General features: G+C 41.7%; 1 protein-coding gene across 2 annotated transcripts; it reads right to left on the bottom strand.

Moving 5' to 3' along the window:
• Positions 1–1,628: 1,628 nt before the first annotated feature.
• TRMT10B (tRNA methyltransferase 10B) lies at positions 1,629–13,702 on the bottom strand. Of its 2 annotated transcripts, none has more exons than XM_069576130.1 (9): positions 13,627–13,702; positions 11,368–11,621; positions 10,797–10,905; positions 9,842–9,966; positions 7,296–7,448; positions 5,855–5,933; positions 5,165–5,232; positions 2,581–2,704; positions 1,629–1,977 (listed from the first exon to the last, which is right to left on the bottom strand). In XM_069576130.1, exons 2-9 carry the CDS (start codon positions 11,551–11,553, stop codon positions 1,871–1,873), a joined length of 951 nt encoding a protein of 316 aa, XP_069432231.1. In that variant the 5' UTR covers positions 11,554–11,621; positions 13,627–13,702; the 3' UTR covers positions 1,629–1,870. The 2 variants fall into 2 exon arrangements, with proteins under 2 accessions (XP_069432231.1, XP_069432232.1); XM_069576131.1 differs by having other exon boundaries at positions 11,368–11,565; positions 13,627–13,696.
• Positions 13,703–17,277: the final 3,575 nt, after the last annotated feature.

Consider the following 17,277-nt stretch of genomic DNA (forward strand, 5'->3'; position numbering starts at 1 on the left):
CTGTTACGGTTTATTTGATGTTAACTGTTACTTTGCTAGAGTGTAGCTTCTGTAAGTGGAAGTGAGCATTAAGATAAAATTATTTTCTGATGGTAAAATATGTTCACCAAAGAAAATACAGAATACGTTAAAAAAATATAAAGCAAACAAAAACCACCTGTAATCCCACTGTTTAGTGGGTGAGTATGTAGCAGCTAACAATTATTGGTTCCAAGTATTTTGCATGGATTAATTCACTTAGTAACTGCAAAGACATTTAACTTTCTAGTTGAAGAAACTGAGGCATGGATTAACTTGGCCTACATTCTCAACTACTATATGTGAATGTATGTTTTTCAAATTGGAACTATAGGATTATACTCTATATACCACTTTATTATATATTTTGTCCACTTCAAACAACATGTAATATATTTTGTGATTGCTATTAAAAATTCAGTAGTTGTATAATATTTCATTTTCATGTTATAGGATATTTTAGATATGTGTAGTTTTTTATTGTTCTATAGATGACACTATGATGAAGGTCTCTGATTCCAAGTCTAGCCAGATCTTACTTTGTTAAAATCATTTCTGGGAAGCCAAACAAACAACTACCTGTGGGTTTTGAAAAAAACAGTAGAGGTTTGTGATGGAGTCAGAGGAAATTTGCATTTTAAGCAAAGCCTTGAAAGGTGAAAATGAAGCCTGCCAGATGATCCAGGTCAGTGGTTCTGTTAAGAGACCTCCCTGAGAATATATCAATATATGATAAGAGTTACAGACCCCTGAAGCCTAGCCATAGGTTCTTTCGGATGACAGAGATTATAGAACACATTCAGTAAGCTGATAAAGATCAAGGAGCATTATGTATTCCTAAAGATGTTTCCCCAAAACTGGGCCATTTGTAAGTAGTAAAAAGACACTGATAAAATGTATCAAGTGATCACAGCTCTTGAGGAACTTAAATTGTGAAGGAGAGGGGACAGAGCAGAAAAGTAACCTTTTGGTTCTTCTAAGATATAGAATACATTCTGAACTTGCTAGCAGCTAAATTAACAAATTTTTACTAGCCCAAACTGGCTAGAGTAACTGAAGCAACTCTACCTGACTAGGACATGAAAAAAATGGACCACTGAGATTTAGGTTACCTAACATACTTGTGTCAGATGCAATGTATTTTCTGTCTCTTCAAGTCAGACTTACAATACTGTGTGCTTTTCAATTTGACCTATTAATCACAAGTATATATGAAGAATCTAGTTGGTACAAAGCTCATAAGGATATAAAGATACTGCCACAAATTGTTACAAGGCTACTATTAGGAAGAGAAAAACACTCATTGCCCATACTCAGAATAGGGGAGACAAAGTAGGAGCTACAGATGGAACAAAATGCTATCAGGGCTTAAAGCAGGGCTGTTAGGACAGGCTGACCTTGCAAAGTCTATAGCATATTACTGAGCTGGGGAAAATCAGCATGTTTGAGATGGCCCGACAAAGTCATGCAACTTTATGATGCCTGTGCAGTGAAAATTTAACTCTTGATAGAACAGATAGAACAATTCTTACTTGATTATTTAAGCTACTCTTACGAGTAGCTATTTCACAAATAGATGTACAGAAGATGAATTAACACATCCAAAGCCATGTAGTCTTAGGGCTAATTCATTGTTAGGTAAATTTTCTAGTCAACATATATCTGGCACTTCCTGTGAGACAGGCACTATGGGAGATACAAAAGAGCATAAAATGTGGTTCCTCTTCATGCAAGTGAAGAGCCAAGATGTCAAGTAAAGGCAAATGAGTACCACCACCATTCTCTGCTCTGCTCTTTGGTCAAGACAACTCCAGCAACTTCACCTCCTGCAGCTGCCTCCTTAGGCTCTCCATCATTCCACTGAGTTCTGAAGAACATAGCCTTTTCTGGAAGAAACTCCTTTCTTCAATGCTTCAGGCCAGTTTTGAGTCTCAAAGTAAGTAGACAGGATATCAAACACTGTTAGAAGGGTAAACAAAACAAAGGGACCACATAGAGGAAAAAAGAGAATTAGTATATAACTAACAAGGAAAAAAGTATTCTGGAATATTTCAATCAACAAATCTACTCCACCAAATATGGTACCACATATGTCTCCTGGGGAGACAGGCAAAGACAAAGGCCCTGCTTGCCTACAAGGATCTCAGCCTACACTGAGAGCTACAGGCCTGTGAATGGACAATGCTGCAGCAGAGAGGAACACAGTACAACGGGAACACAACAGAGGGGCCTGACATGGCCAGGAAGGGGAAGGGAGCAGCCAAGATGCCTGTGAACGGAATCAGGAAGGACAAACAGGAATTCACTGTTCAGTGACAGGCGGAAGGCATGGCATACTAGGACAAAGGAACAATTTCAACCATCTTTAACACAGGTGGGAATCAGGAAGGAAATGCAAAATACCTCCGAGAGGTCAGGATACATGTCACAAAGTGCATACAATAAAGTCCAAGCACGTTAGTCACAGGGGAGGCTGCTTCAAGGGCCATTTATACTTAAACACAATGTAAAGAAGCAGTAGCATAACTAACATATATTAAGCATGCGCCATGTGAGCAGTACCTTGATTGATGGTCAGTATCTCTGAATGATAGTTCTTCCCATTCTGGCATTTGACCATATATTCCTGGATTGGCAAGCGGGCAGTCTTAACAGAGTGTTCTTGGGCCTTCTGAAATGTCACCTTCTGTAAATCACAAACATTTTTCTTATAAAAATAATACATGAAGTTATTGTCAGTATAATATGCAGCAGAGCAAATTGTGAGAATTCTCATTTACCATTTACATCTGTAATCATAAGTGTATTAAAAAAATAGGAAGAAACTGCAGATAATGAGTATTTCTGGCAAGTAAGAAATGGCTTATGCAGCAATAACTCACTTATTTGGAAGCCATCTATCTGCTAGCTTCTACTTGCTGCTACTTATCAATACAACCAAGAAGGAAGGAAGTAAAAAGAGGCATATCTGCAGTTACAATATGCATCCAAAAATCCAAACAGTCTAATCAACCAGAGAACACTGCTGGCCTGAACTCAGTAAGATCCAATTCGGGATATCTGGAGTTCTGAAGGAGTTTACAGTCTAGTTTATATTCGCTGAACATTTAAAGATAAAATGATTCCCCTTGAATAAATGTTGTTCTTAGCATATTTCTGTGAAGGAGGAAATGGCAACCCACCCTAGTATTCTTGCATAGAGAATCCTGTGGACGGAGGAGCCTGGTGGGCGCTGTCCACAGGGTTGCAGAGTCAGACACGACTGAAGCGACTTAGCATGCAAGCATGCATTGGAAAAGTAAATGGCAACCCACTCTAGTATTCTTGCCTGGAGAATCCCAGGGACAGAGGAGCCTAGTGGGCTGCTGTCTATGGGGTCACACAGAGTTGGACATGACTGAAGCGACTTGGTATTAGCAGCAGTGAAGAAGCCAAACTCTTAAGTCGCAACCAAAAAGTTCCATACCTTCAACAAATCTTTGTGCCAGTTATTTTTCAGTTTAAATGTTGGTGGAAAATAAAGAGGACAGTGTGTTACATGTGTGCATCTATATATTACACACTGCTCACTGGCCCTCTAGAACTGTCTGCTTCAAAAAGGGGCTGTCACTCTGCTGTGGGAGACTGCATTTGGCTGTTATGTCTTTTGAATCTAAAATAGCCCCCATGGCCGTATCAGTTTTCATTACACTGATTTCTTTGAAAGTCTGGTCTGGCTGTCTTACAGAATGTCTCACATCCTAGCTCTGTTGATGATTAAATTCAGTTTAAACATTTTCTAGTAAGAATACATCACAGGTGAGATTCCATCGTAAGGAGGTACATGTCACCACTGGTGATTCTGTTTGATCATTTGTTAAGATGGTGAACTCCAGATCACTCCATTGTAAGGGTACACTTTTGCCTTTCTCATCTGTGGGCTGGTACTTTGAGGCCACATGAATAGTTAGTTCCCTCACAACCTTTCTTTCAGTCAATTCCCTGAATCAATGATTACACTGGGAGTGACAAAAGGATGACTTTTCAATTCTATTATTCGTTTCTCACTTATTAGCTGACATTCTTTACAGCCCTCCCCTACCCCTACCTCCTGCCCATATTTTAAGACTATCACTATGGAGTCATGGAACACTGACTTTTTTTTAGAATAAATGCAATAGTTAAATATCATTTGTGTTAAATATGTGTATGTATCTCACACACATATGAAACAATATACTCTCATATATGAAAAAATACATTAATTTAATATGCCCATAAACCCATAAACACATACTTGTGTGGTTACAGAATATATCAAGAGATACACAAGAAAACCATGGCTGCCTCACACTGCAGACATGGGTGACAAAGATGATAGACTTATTTTTCACTGTGCTCCTTTTTATACATTTTAACCATTATATCATTATTTACATCTATAGAATATCCTAATTATTAAGCATAAAAAATTATCTCAACAAATATTTGTATAACAGAAGTGTGTTTCAAAACTCCAACTGTTCTCATAAAATTCAAATTCAACAAAAGAAACCTGGACAACTCTACTGCGGTTGAGATTATGGGTAAGACCTCTGTCAACAGGGAAGATGACCTAAGAAGGAACAAGCTACTCTTTCAACAAAGAACAAATAGCTGGTAATAATGTTGAAAGCCTCCCTGGTAGGAACTTCCCTGGCAGTCCAGTGGTTAAGACTCCCGGCTCCCAATGCAGGGGGCCTGGGTGTGAGCCCTGGTCAGGGCACTAGATCTCACATGCCACAACTAAAGATCTCATGTGCCACAATTAAGATCTGGTACAGCCAACCACTTTAAAACAAGCTCCTTGGTCAAGATCAGAGTAATCCCTACAGAACTGAAGACAAGAAGAGAAGACAGGAATTCAATACTGCTATTTATGTAATTACCAAATATTCCCCACTCTAGTCCGTGACTGGATTCTGTCAGGTATCAGGATTGTTAACATTGGTGATGAGAAGAGGGGGAACTTGGCAAGTAGGAGGGCCAACCTAGACAGAGTAGGCTCTTTCTTCCTACTCCTTCTGGATTCTTACACCTTTTGGATGAGATTGCGACAGGGCAGGTACCTCTAAAAGAAAGCTTCACTTTTCAAAATGCAGTTGTCAGGTCTAAAATGTACACTTACCTTCTGAATGCTTTCATCCACAAGTCCACCAAGGATGTAAACTTTGTTTAGATCAACATTTTCAAGAGCTAATGAAAAAACAAAGGCCATTAAGATCAATGTTTTATAATTTCTAAATCCAAAGACTGTAAAAGCAAAGAATTATTAATGATAAAAAGTAGAAATTTAATGAAATAGGAAATGAAAAAAAGAGTAGATTTGCTAACTCCCTGGAAAGTTCAATTAAATAGATAAACCACTGGCATATCTAATCAGATAGGCAGACTCAAATCACCATTAGGGTTCAGAAAGGAGGCAAAATTTCAGAGAAATGTAAAATAATTAGAAGACAGCTAGTGAGATCAACTTAATAAAACTGAAAATTATGTGAAATAGATAATTTTCAGGGAAAAAATATTTATCTAACATTGATCCAAAAAGAGTCAATGCAAGGAGGTGACCAGGAAAGCTCAGGAGGATTACCAAGTAGCTCACAAGTTCCAGCTGAGGATGGAGACCCTAAATCTGTGCAGCTATGTACACAGGGCAGGACAAATACAATGCGTCCAGTGAGGTCTCTATCCATAAGAGGCGTGCAATTAATGTTCATTCCTCTTTCACCCTGGATACACCATGGGTGGCTTTAACAAATTCCAACACCAGGAATAATGAAATAAAGGGCTAGAAACAATGAATGCATCAAGAACATACCATGTTCTGAGTCAGGAGTCAGGTACACAAGGGTTTCCAGAGGAAATAAACTAAAGCAGTCTTCTTCTGTTCTGTCTAGCTGAAAAATGTAAACAATCCAACGTAGTGTTAACTAGGTTAAGACACAGCCCACACTGCAGCACCCAGTTACTTACGGGGCATGTAATGGTTTCTATCAGGCCTGGCTCCAGGTACATCAAGGGGATACATGTCTGACAACCTGTTCTCAGAAAGGGCTCAGTTGGGGAGCAGAAGTTAAAGGCAAAGACATCCAACCTTACAAAATGAGACAGAAAGTGGTAATGAGGCCCTAACAGACACACAGGGAGCATGCCCTGGGACTACAGAGAGCGAATGACACCATTAGGAACGACCTCGTAGTGAAGGGAATGCTGGGACTGGGTTTCTGAAAAGAGGCGAGACTGACATGCATACAAAAGGAAAAGGTATTCAAACTGGAGGGAATTATCTAAGAAAAGCATGAGGACAGGAAACCAAGAGAAGTGAACTGCTTGGGCCTTAGAGTGGATCTGTTTGGTTTCCTCATATACAGGAATCACAAAACATGTACAGAGAAATAAAGCTGGGAATGGCTGCATTATAGGAGGGATATGAAGGTAACAGCACCATGACTGACTGTGCAGCAATGCAAACGGCACTTTTCACACCTGGGGCCTCTGAGGACCTCCCTGGGAAAGGCCACACTACTCAGTCTCAGCTACACGATGCGAACACACAAGGGCACTTTTAGGGTCACTTCTTAGGCACTGATCTGGATTCCTGCCTGTATACCAATGTCTACATTTAAGAGATCCTAAGGAGAGTACTGAAAGTAACTTAATACTCCCTAAAACTCACCTTAAATCCATATTACTTCCATAAGGATTCTCTCTTCCCCTCAAAACTCATGTTTCCAAATTCTGCACTTTAAGAACAAGGAGTCACGGCATTTCCCTAAAACATTCCTGGAATGCACAGTCTAGTATAAAATACACTAGATACAAAATACAGCCCTAGATACTGGTAATACTAGTTTTCCAATGCAGTGGGAAGGATGAAAATTTTTAAATGTAAGAACTGATGAGAGGTTGGGAGAATGGCATTCTAACATGTATACTATCATGTAAGAATCGAATTGCCAGTCTATGTCTGACGCAGGATACAGCATGCTTGGGGCTGGTGCATGGGGATGACCCAGAGAGATGTTATGGGGAGGGAGGTGGGAGGGGGGTTCATGAATGGGAACGCATGTAAGAATTAAATATTTTAAAATTAAAAAAATATATATATATATAAACTTTTAAGACTGTAATAGTGAAAATATATAAATTATATAAAATTTTTTTACATCCAAATATGAATAAGTTAAAAACACTTACTATTATCCCCTCCAACCTACTTTTCAAATGACAATTCAAATAATATGCAAAATAAGGCTTACCAGATAACTGGAAAATCCATCATTCATCCTCAAACACTCTTCATACAGGGGGCTGTCTGTGGTGAACCCAGTGAGGCAGATCCAAAATGGCCTGTCAGCTTTCTTATTGGAACCATACAACCTTCGGATCTGTCCAGCCAGTCTACTTAATTCCTTCAAAGAAGTAAGGATAACTTAGGGTAGTAACATGCCCACTCTTCCTAAATTCATTATCAACAAATGGTTGCTGAGTAAGTTCACTGAATATGACTCTGGGAAAGCTCATGAAATACAATGGCCCCTTTTACTCCACAAGTGAGTAGATGTATGTAGGCACTTGTGTTACATCCCATGGCATCATACCTTATAGATGAAAGTTAAGGTAGTGATACCAGCCCAGAAATAGTCAGTTAATGAAAAAACTAAGACCTCTCCCTCCTTCTGGACTGGCTAATACATACATGTATATACATACATGCATGTATATACATACATGCATGTATATACATATATATATATTTCTTTTGGCTTTTAAAAAAACTTCTATTAAAGTATAGCTGACGACCAATGTTGTATTAAGTTTCAGGTGTACAGCAAAGTGAATCATTTATACATAAACCCACTCTTTTTTAGCCTCTTTTCCCGTATAGGCCATTACAAGGTATTGAGTAGAGTTCCCTATGCTATACAGTAGGTCCTTGCTGCTGCTGCTACTGCTGCTAAGTCGCTTCAGTCGTGTCCGACTCTGTGCGACCCCACAGACGGCAGCCCACCAGGCTCCCCTGTCCCTGGGATTCTCCAGGCAAGAACACTGGAGTGGGCTGCCATTTCCTTCTCCAATGCATGAAAGTGAAAAGTGAAAGTGAAGTCGCTCAGTCGTGGCCGACTCTTAGCGACCCCTGGACTGTAGCCTACCAGGCTCCTCCATCCATGGGATTTTCCAGGCAAGAGTACTGGAGTGGGGTGCCACTGCCTTCTCCAACAGTATGTCCTTATTAGTTATCTATTTTATACATAGTAGTGTGTATATGTCAATTCCAATCTCCCAATTTATCCTCGCCCCTCCCTTTCCCCCATAGTAACCATAAGTTTGTTTTCTGTATTTGTAACTCTATTCCTCTTTTAGTTTTTAATCAGAAAGCTTACCATGTGATATTTACTATTTATTAAAAAGAGGTTAGATTACTGTATAGGCATTTTTATACTCCATCAGGTAAACTTGGTACATTCTCCCTAACTCCAGGAAATGTCATAGGTTTGGAGTTTTTAACTTTCCATCCTGATTCAGAGATACAACCGTTATAGAAAGGTAATTTCACAATCTGGCCTGACTTGGTTCAGTACAGGAAAAAATAAAAACATACACAAAAAAACCTTAGGCTTTGATTTAATCTGATACCTCAATGAATACAAACAGAAAATTCTTGGTTGACCTTTTCTGTGGGCTATAGTTAGAGGTTTCCTGGAAGAATCTCAGATCCTGATTTCTCTGAAAAACATGCAGACACTAGCACATACAACAGGGACGATGGGAAACAAAGATGTGTTTTACGGTATAAGGCCCAAAATCAGGGTCCAACATTGTGTGCCACTTTGTTATCTGGTGAAAATGAGAGGGCTTTGAAGGGCTGAGCTGCAAGTGCCTCTCCAAATTCTGCTCCCACTGATAAGGTGCGAAAGCTAAACAATTCTTTTTTTATCAAAGGGATTCCTCTGATGAAGGGTTCCCGCTTATCCCTGAATGCATGCATGTGTGCTATGTCGCTTCTGTCATGTTTGATTAGTTGCGACCCCATGGACTGTGTTGCAGGCTCCTCTGTCCATGGGATTCTCCAGGCAAGAAAACTGGAGTGGGTTGCCATGCCCTCTTCCAGGGCATCTTAATGGGTTTCAATGCTCCTGCCAGCCCACAGCAGTATTCCAACAAAGCAATCAATTTTCCTGCAGAAACCTATAAAGTCTGCCCCCTACGACCGCTGGCTATTTATTCTGTTCCCAAACGCAATCCCATGTGGCCCGAATGGTGTGCGGTATCATGCTCCTTGCCGGATGAATACATTTGACCAATAAACTGTATCAATCTATCTGTCTGGTGTGGAGTGTTGTGTGTTGAGCCAGCCCCAGAATCCTAGGGTGAAAAGCCATCCTTCACCAACAGGGCTTTACAAAACACCTACAGTGTAGAAAGACCTCCTACCAGGTAATCTCCCCACAACATGCAACCAGGCAAACATTCCTCTCCCTAGCAGAAAGCCAAAGATTTCTCTGGAGAATTACACCTGAAAGGCTCCTTCTAGACTTGGGATACCATGAACACAGTGGCAAATGTGTTGGGTTTAAAACAGAATATAAGGTAAAAAATTTTAAACTAAACCAGAGGATGTCTGTTCTCTTCTTATTTACAATAGCCATCTTGGAACTGAGTAGCCATGTGTAACAAACTAACCACATTTGCTGGATTGCTAGAGAATCCTAGAAACTGGAGCTGGTCATGCTCTTTGGAAAAGCTGCTCCCACCTCAACCTCTCTCATGTGAGCAGACATTCAGAGTTCAGTGGATGCTTTACCTTCTTAGACATGTGGTTAGTCATACTCAAATCGATACAGAGTCTTGGGCCTGAGTGCTTGGCTTCCAAAAGTCTTTCCTTGATTAGGGATCTCAGAAAACGTTTGCTGTGCTGGGGGTAGATGCCTAGGGTAAGAAATACCAGAAAGGAATAAAAGTGGAAAAGCAGAAAAATGTTATTCAGTAAGAACTAAATCTCCCCAGCCAACTGAGTATTTTTTTCATAAAAAGAGAAACTGGAAGCTCATACAAGGTATTCATTCGTTAGGCAGTGTAGGTGTAGCAGAACAGTGAAGTCAGTGCTCTGAACACACTACTGGATCTAAGTCAGAGTTCAGTTTGTTCATTTATTACCTATATGATCTTGGGCATGTTATTTAACTGCTTTGAGCTTCAATCTCTTTGCCGAGAAAATGAGGATAATAAAAGTCCTTACCCCTTACGGTAAACCAGAAAAAATTCTTGGCAATGAACCTAGCACACAGTCCTGCATAAACATTAGCTGTTGTTAGCATCATTCCTTCTGCTTCTGCGCTTATAAACACATACATGCACTAGACTGCTTATATCTGAAAGTGAAAGTGAAGTCGCCCAGTTGTGTCCGAATCTTTGCGACCCCGTGGACTGTAGCCCACCCAGCCCCTCCGCCCATGGGATTCTCCAGGCAAGAATACTGGAGTGGGTTGCCATTTCCTTCTCCAGGGGATCTTCCCAACTCAGGGATCAAACCCAGGTCTCCCACATTGCAGGCAGATGCTTTAACCTCTGAGCCACAGGCAGTCTCAAATTTTGCTTTCTTTGATACTCTGATTCCCAACAAAATAGAACAATAGGTCATATCTCCCACATGTCTTTATTTAAAAACAATATCTCTACTCTTCCAGGAACAAGCAGATACCAGTTTGCTAAGAAATAAATATACTAATAATTACACTAACAATCGAATTTGCTGTTACCTGAATTTTCTACATGGTTGGCTTTTCGTCTTTCTTTTTCTTGTTTTCTTTTACTCTTCTTTGCCGCAACTATCTTTTCCCAGTGTCTCTGCTTTCTTTGGACATTTTTCTTATGTTATCCAGAAAACAAAATTGTTTGAGAACTTCATAAGCACCAAAAAGGAAAATGAATATTAGAAATAGTTACTTATTTATTTTTCAAATTTAGATATAGGGTTAGGAGAGAAAAGCAGTGTTAGTCTTAAAAACAAAAATGGACTAGATTGTGTTTAGAGAAAGCAGAACCCCAGAAAAGAGAAGTGGCATGCCCAAGGTCACGGTAAATTTATTAGGAACAGGGTTGAGATTTCCTGACCTTTCTGAGGTATACAAAGATTCCTCTTGAACTTAATTTACTTTTTCTATGATCCAAATAAAATTAAACCTTAAACCAGGTAACATGAAACTCATCCCTTGGAATACACCTAACTCATTCCCAATCTTCTCGTTACCAGGCTCCATCCTTGAAATAGGGGCCTCTGGGACATTCCATCATCTCAAAGCCTGTGACCAGGCAATTCGTTCCACTCACCGAGCACCAAGCCACACTGCCTGTGGGCAGGGTCTCTTGCCCCCAGCGCTCACACCCCACATCAATCTGTAGAAGCTGGAAGCTCTCAGAGATGCCATCTTCACCTGGGTCGTCTAGGGTGATCTCGAGCTCCTGCAGCACCTGTGACTCTGTCTTCTGAGCACTCCCTTCCAATTTCCAGTCCATGCGCTTAGTCCTCTGTCCTCGTCACCCAGATTGGAAAAAGGAACTATTATACTTGCAGAAGTATTTCCCTATATCCAAATGACAAATAGTGTTAAAGTGTGTAAAATACTAACACAGAGAAAAGCATGTGTGTCTTCTAGAGAAATATGTAAGCACAGAAACCTTTCAGTAGTAAGGAAGCCAAATTTGCTCTTTAGAAGACAGGCATGAACCCTGACACCTCCAGGCAATAATTATTCACTGCTGCTGTGACATCAGTTCATTTATTGTGTTCTTTGGAATGCATGCATGAGTTGAGGGTGAGACAGAGATGGTAAAACCTACCTATCCCATTACGTTTCCATTTATTTTCAAAACCATTCTTTTAGCAAATATTTACTAAGCACCTATGCTATGCAAAGTCCTGTACTAGAAACATCCTGGAAGGTTTAGAGCCGGCCAAAAATTATGGTAAAGAGCAGCCCAAATCCCACCAACCAAGGATTCTAAGCTGCTGGTGATGTATCAGAATTCACTTTTCAAATCTACATATTCCCTCCTCTGACTTACATATTACTGCAGCAGAAAGCCATAGTCATAGAGGAAATGGGTAATATCCATCAGAAGAGCAGAGGTAGAAAAACATGAAGAATCATTGTTTACAGCACACGTAACTAGTGTAATAATTTCAAAGTGGTGTTCAAAATCCCTGAGGAAGATATGTAAAAGAAGTGTTCTAGTCTACAGCCAAGTGGCAGACTAAGAATGGTATAACCTTTGCTCATGGCTACTCCTCTGAGTCCAGTGTGCTACCAACATAACAGGAAACATGTATCTTTGAAAAAGTAAATCTCTGTAACGATCCATTGAAATTAAAATGGAGTAAGAGTTCAGGCAGACAAAAATGGAATTGGGTGGCCCCTGAAGATCTGGTCTCAGGCAAGTCTCTGCACCACTGAGAACTTGAACTTTCTTTGAACTATACCAGACCCCCAAGGACACTATCAGTCATATTCAGAATAACACCAGCCAGCTGCAACCCTACAGTCTCAAGATCTCCTTTCATAACTATGCAACCATTTCAGACCTTAACCAATCCTTACTAATAAGCACCCTTATTTCTTGCCAGCTCCAATTACAATTCATGATAAGTAACTCATGTAACTAACTGTAACCTTGCAGTTTTTACCTTTATATGGTTTTCCCATTTTGTCATCTGGTGGAACACACTTCAAATGCTTCCTGAATTTATGTCTCCCATGCTACACTCCTCGATTTGGCTAGAATAAAACTCTCTTCTATTCCTATTATAGATTGCTTATTGATTATTTTCTTGAACACTTACAATGGCCTACACTGATTGTTCATGATCATCTATTGTTGTCTGAACTATCTGGTCCACTTGCTGTTGCTGTTTCTTAAATATACCAAGGATATAGCACCTTAGGGTCTTTGCACTTGCTGTTTTTTCTACCTCAATCATCTTCCCCTGGATAATTATACGACTACTACCTTCCTCACTACATTCCAATCTTCCCTATCCAACATGGCATACATCTTCCTTATTTTTTGGTCTGAACGTCCCCACTCCTATAAGTGTTACGTTTGTATTGTTCACTATATCCTCTATGCCTGGAAACACGCGTCGTACGTAACAGACGCTCAATAAAGAATTGCTGAATTCATAAATCCTCCACTCCACCCCATCTCTGAGTTGACGGAGGCCTCAGAACTTTTCAAACCCATATTTCACCTGATGAATGTATCTCTGGGCGCTAAGTAATGCACCAGCCTCTGTACTCTTCTCTTAGCTTTTCATTCTAGGTTTTAGCTACCAAAGCCGGCTCCTCCTCCGGCACCTTCAGCATTAGAACACCCTGACCCCAAGCTCCAGGGTACCCCGACAGAGGCCCCGTATGGCCCATAGGCTGCGAAAGCGACGGGAAGCAGAAAGGAACAGCATCAAGAGTCTGGGGCCACACAAGTGCAGGGCGAGCGCCTGCTTCCCAGGCTTCTGCCACACGATCAAACGAGGCGGCAATCGGAGGCCGGACCCTCATCCCGATCCCTCCCGCCAACAAATACCCAACGTACCTGACCCAGTCTCCTCCCGCGGCGGAAGCGGCACTCACCAAGTCCCGCCTCCAACCCCACTTCCGGTTCCCTCTCCGAGTAGCATTCTGGGAGCTGTCGTTTTCAGCCTGGCTGGTCGGGGTGGGGCGTAAGGCTTGGGCTTAGGCTGCCAAGCGCTCGGTGGTAGTAAGGAGCTGCGTCCCGCTACCAGGTTCCTGCGCCTCGCTGAGCCTCGATTTCCTTGCCTGTTCGCTGGGGATACAATCCCAACAGCTTGCCGACCGCCTAGCGCTGCTGCAGATGACCTGGCGCTTTGATGGCTGTTAAGGTCTGAACACGGCGAAACTGGACTGAACCCAGACGTGAACCTCCCCTCATCTGGCATCCTGGGGACCTTGCCTTCCCTTGGGCTCTCTTCGCTCCCCCATAACCAGCAGAGCCCTCGGGATGACACAGTTCCCCTCACCACAATCTGGTCATCCAGGATAACAGATATCCTGGCTTGGGCAAATCACAAATGAATCTAGCCTCTGGCCACTCTTCCTCCTTCATCTCATCTCACAAATCCACGGGGAAAATGACTCTCGAAGACCTAAAATGTCTTGTCCAAGCGTTGGCCTGATAAAAACTATCAGCCACTCTTATTCCTTCAGCCTTAGATGTCTCATCCTTTTGAGAGACCCTACCCTGAATGAGCCTGAAATATCTACTGTCCAAGAAACCACAGCCTTGTTGGATTTGTGCTTGGCCCCACAGTTTTCCTCTTTTCTTTCCACAACTTCTCCAGCACCTCCCACTCCCAGTCCATGCCTTAATCCATCCTTTATCTGCCAGTGGAACAACTTGTAAAATACTGAAACCAAACATGATTTCCTCCCCCAGAAGGCTTTTTTCTGAAACCCAGCTCTAAAGTCTCTTCTTTGCTCAGAAGTTGGCCTTGGCTTTGTACTCAGCAGCACTTGAAAATTGGCTAAAATGGTCTTCAGTGGCTCCCACCACACCTACCAACTCATGCACCTTGCACTCAGCTGTACCGAACACCTTTCCTGTGAGCTGGTGACCACTTCCCTACAGAAAAGAGCACCCAGCTGGTGTCATTGCCCACTCTGCTCCGCCCCCATCCATTTACCAGATGATTATGGGTGTCCCTTACTCCCTCTCAGTGGTTTCCCTTTGTACTTGAAGGTTAAATCTAATCTTCCTAAGACCTTGCACAGTTTGGTTCCTGGATACCCTTCCAACTTTATCTTTCACTCTTCTTCCAGCTTGCTGTGTTCCAATCACACCCATCTTCTTGAAATGATTAAAACACACCAAATGTTTCAATGATTTGAACAGTACTTTGCAAGTACTGTTCCCTTTTCTCTCACTTTTTAAATGCCTGGCTCCTTCTCACACTTTTGGTTTCAGCTTAAACCTTCCCTCCTCAGAGAGGCCTTTACTGATCCCCGCTAGGGAAGATAAGCTCATCCCAGCCCCATCTTGACACTCTTCATTTTCTTTATTTCACCTTCACCTCTCAGAAATCTTTTTTTCTGTCTTCCTTGATAATACATCTATCATGCAAATGATTATATTCCCAGTGGCACTGCACAGTAAATATTCATCAACAGGATAAACAAATGAGTGATTTTTCACCTTTCCTGAGAATAATTTACCTTCCTATCTGCTAAACCCAGGACCTGACACACAGTATCTACTCAACAAATACTTCTTGACATACTGGTTCTAATCAATGCTGCTTCCTACAGGAAGCCTTCCCTGATCACCAGGATTCAAGACCTGTTTGTATTGAAGTCCTGAGCTCCTTCCCTAAGCTTGTGAATACATGGATTGTGTTCATATAAATTAGTCATGTAGCTCTTCATAGATGTCTCCTTGTTAAAGTATTCAAGTCCTGTTTAAAATCATAACAATTTTTATTATTTCAGTGTCCTGTTGTTCCTACCTTTCATGGTCATGAAACCACTTCAGATCTGTTCTCAAGAGCCTTATTTAAATTTTGTTCAAAGTATTCTGTGAAAAGAAACAGCCCTCTAAGAAAATAAATCTTGTCCTGGCACAAGTACTGATTAACTGGTTACTAGTTAACAAGTAACTGATAACAGGTGATGGGAAGATCTCCTCTCTTCTCCCCAAATACTGCTTTCCTTCTGATCGGCAAGAGCTTGGGTATGTCACTTAACACCCCCACCTTTGCTCTGCTTTTGCTGGGTGAAGGAGAGGAATTAGGGAGCCTCAGAGGAGAGGACGCACTTAGCTCACAAATAATCAGGAGCCCCACAGGGGTTTGAATAAACTCTGATAGCCCAAAGTCAGTGTCTAAATTATCTTTGGCCTGGACAGAGAAGTCGGGGGGAAAGGCATCCCAAGGGTATCTAGAAATCAGTTTTCCTGGAAACAAAATGCAGGAAAGGATTTCAGATGGGGAGAAGCAACCATAAACTTTGGGGATGATTACTAACTTTTATTGACCATTTACTAGTTTCTACCATGCAAAGCAGGCACTATTAATATCTCCAATATTCAGAATAGAAAACCAAAGCACGGACAAGTTAGGTAGCCATATCCAACCAAAGTCCCACCAAGATTAATAGGGATTAACTGGCTCAACTGGAATTAGTGAGAAAGGTACTGGATATATTTATTTTGCTCTAATATTAGTCTTTAAAAGGCAAATCTAGTTCAGGATTTTAATATTTGCCTTTTTAGCTATTTAAAATGGATAGAAGTGACCTAAGTGAAGTGAAAGTCACTCAGTTGTGTCTGACTCTTTGCAACCCTATGGGCCATACAGTCCATGGAATTCTCCAGGCCATAATGGAGTGGATAGCTTTTTCCTTCCCCAGGGGATCTTCCCAACCCAGGGATCAAATCCAGGTCTCCTGCATTGCAGGCAGATTCTTTACCAGCTGCGCCACAAGGGAAGCCCAAGAATACTGGAGTGGATAGCCTGTCCCTTTTCCAGCAGATCTTCCTGATCCAGGCATTGCAGGATGATTCTTTACCAACTGAGCTGTCTGCTGCTGCTGCTGCTGCTGCTGCTAAGTCGCTTCAGTCATGTCCGACTCCGCGCGACCCCATAGACGGCTTCCCACCATGCTGGGAAGCCCTAAATCGGATAGAGGGTACAGTCAATTTCAGGTAAAGCACAGAGCTCTCCTGGCTGCGGGGGCTATGTAACCAAGGTGCTTACTGCCACCTAGTGACAACCTATGCTCATTGCAGTGAGGCCACCAAGAATACCAGGCCTCCGGGTAGAGGTGCTGCAAACCCTAACTTGTGAAGGTAGAATCTATCAGATATCACAGGTATTCACTCCTGTTTGCAGAGGCTACTGCCAAATCATTGTGCTGGGAGAGGTTAAAACGATTTTTCAGCGACTCCACCTTCCTCCCCTATCCCTGCCTTTTTGGGACAGAATGTGACTTCTTGCTTCCACACTCACAGAGTATGCTCCTCCTAGGGTACACACATCACTGAAGGCAATCTGCTTATCTGTACCCACCCAGAGGGGCTGTGAGCATCCTGGCCAGGGGCAGGGACTTGTCTTACTCATCTTTATGAATAAGATCCTAGTACACGCCCTGACTAGAGAAGGTATCCAGTGAATGTTTGTTGAATGAATAAGAGCGAATGCTTTTGACCCAAACTTGTCATCACTTTGTAGAA

The sequence above is a fragment of the Ovis canadensis genome, chromosome 2 (genome assembly GCF_042477335.2).
Source record: "Ovis canadensis isolate MfBH-ARS-UI-01 breed Bighorn chromosome 2, ARS-UI_OviCan_v2, whole genome shotgun sequence".
In the NCBI taxonomy this organism is placed as follows: domain Eukaryota; kingdom Metazoa; phylum Chordata; class Mammalia; order Artiodactyla; family Bovidae; genus Ovis; species Ovis canadensis.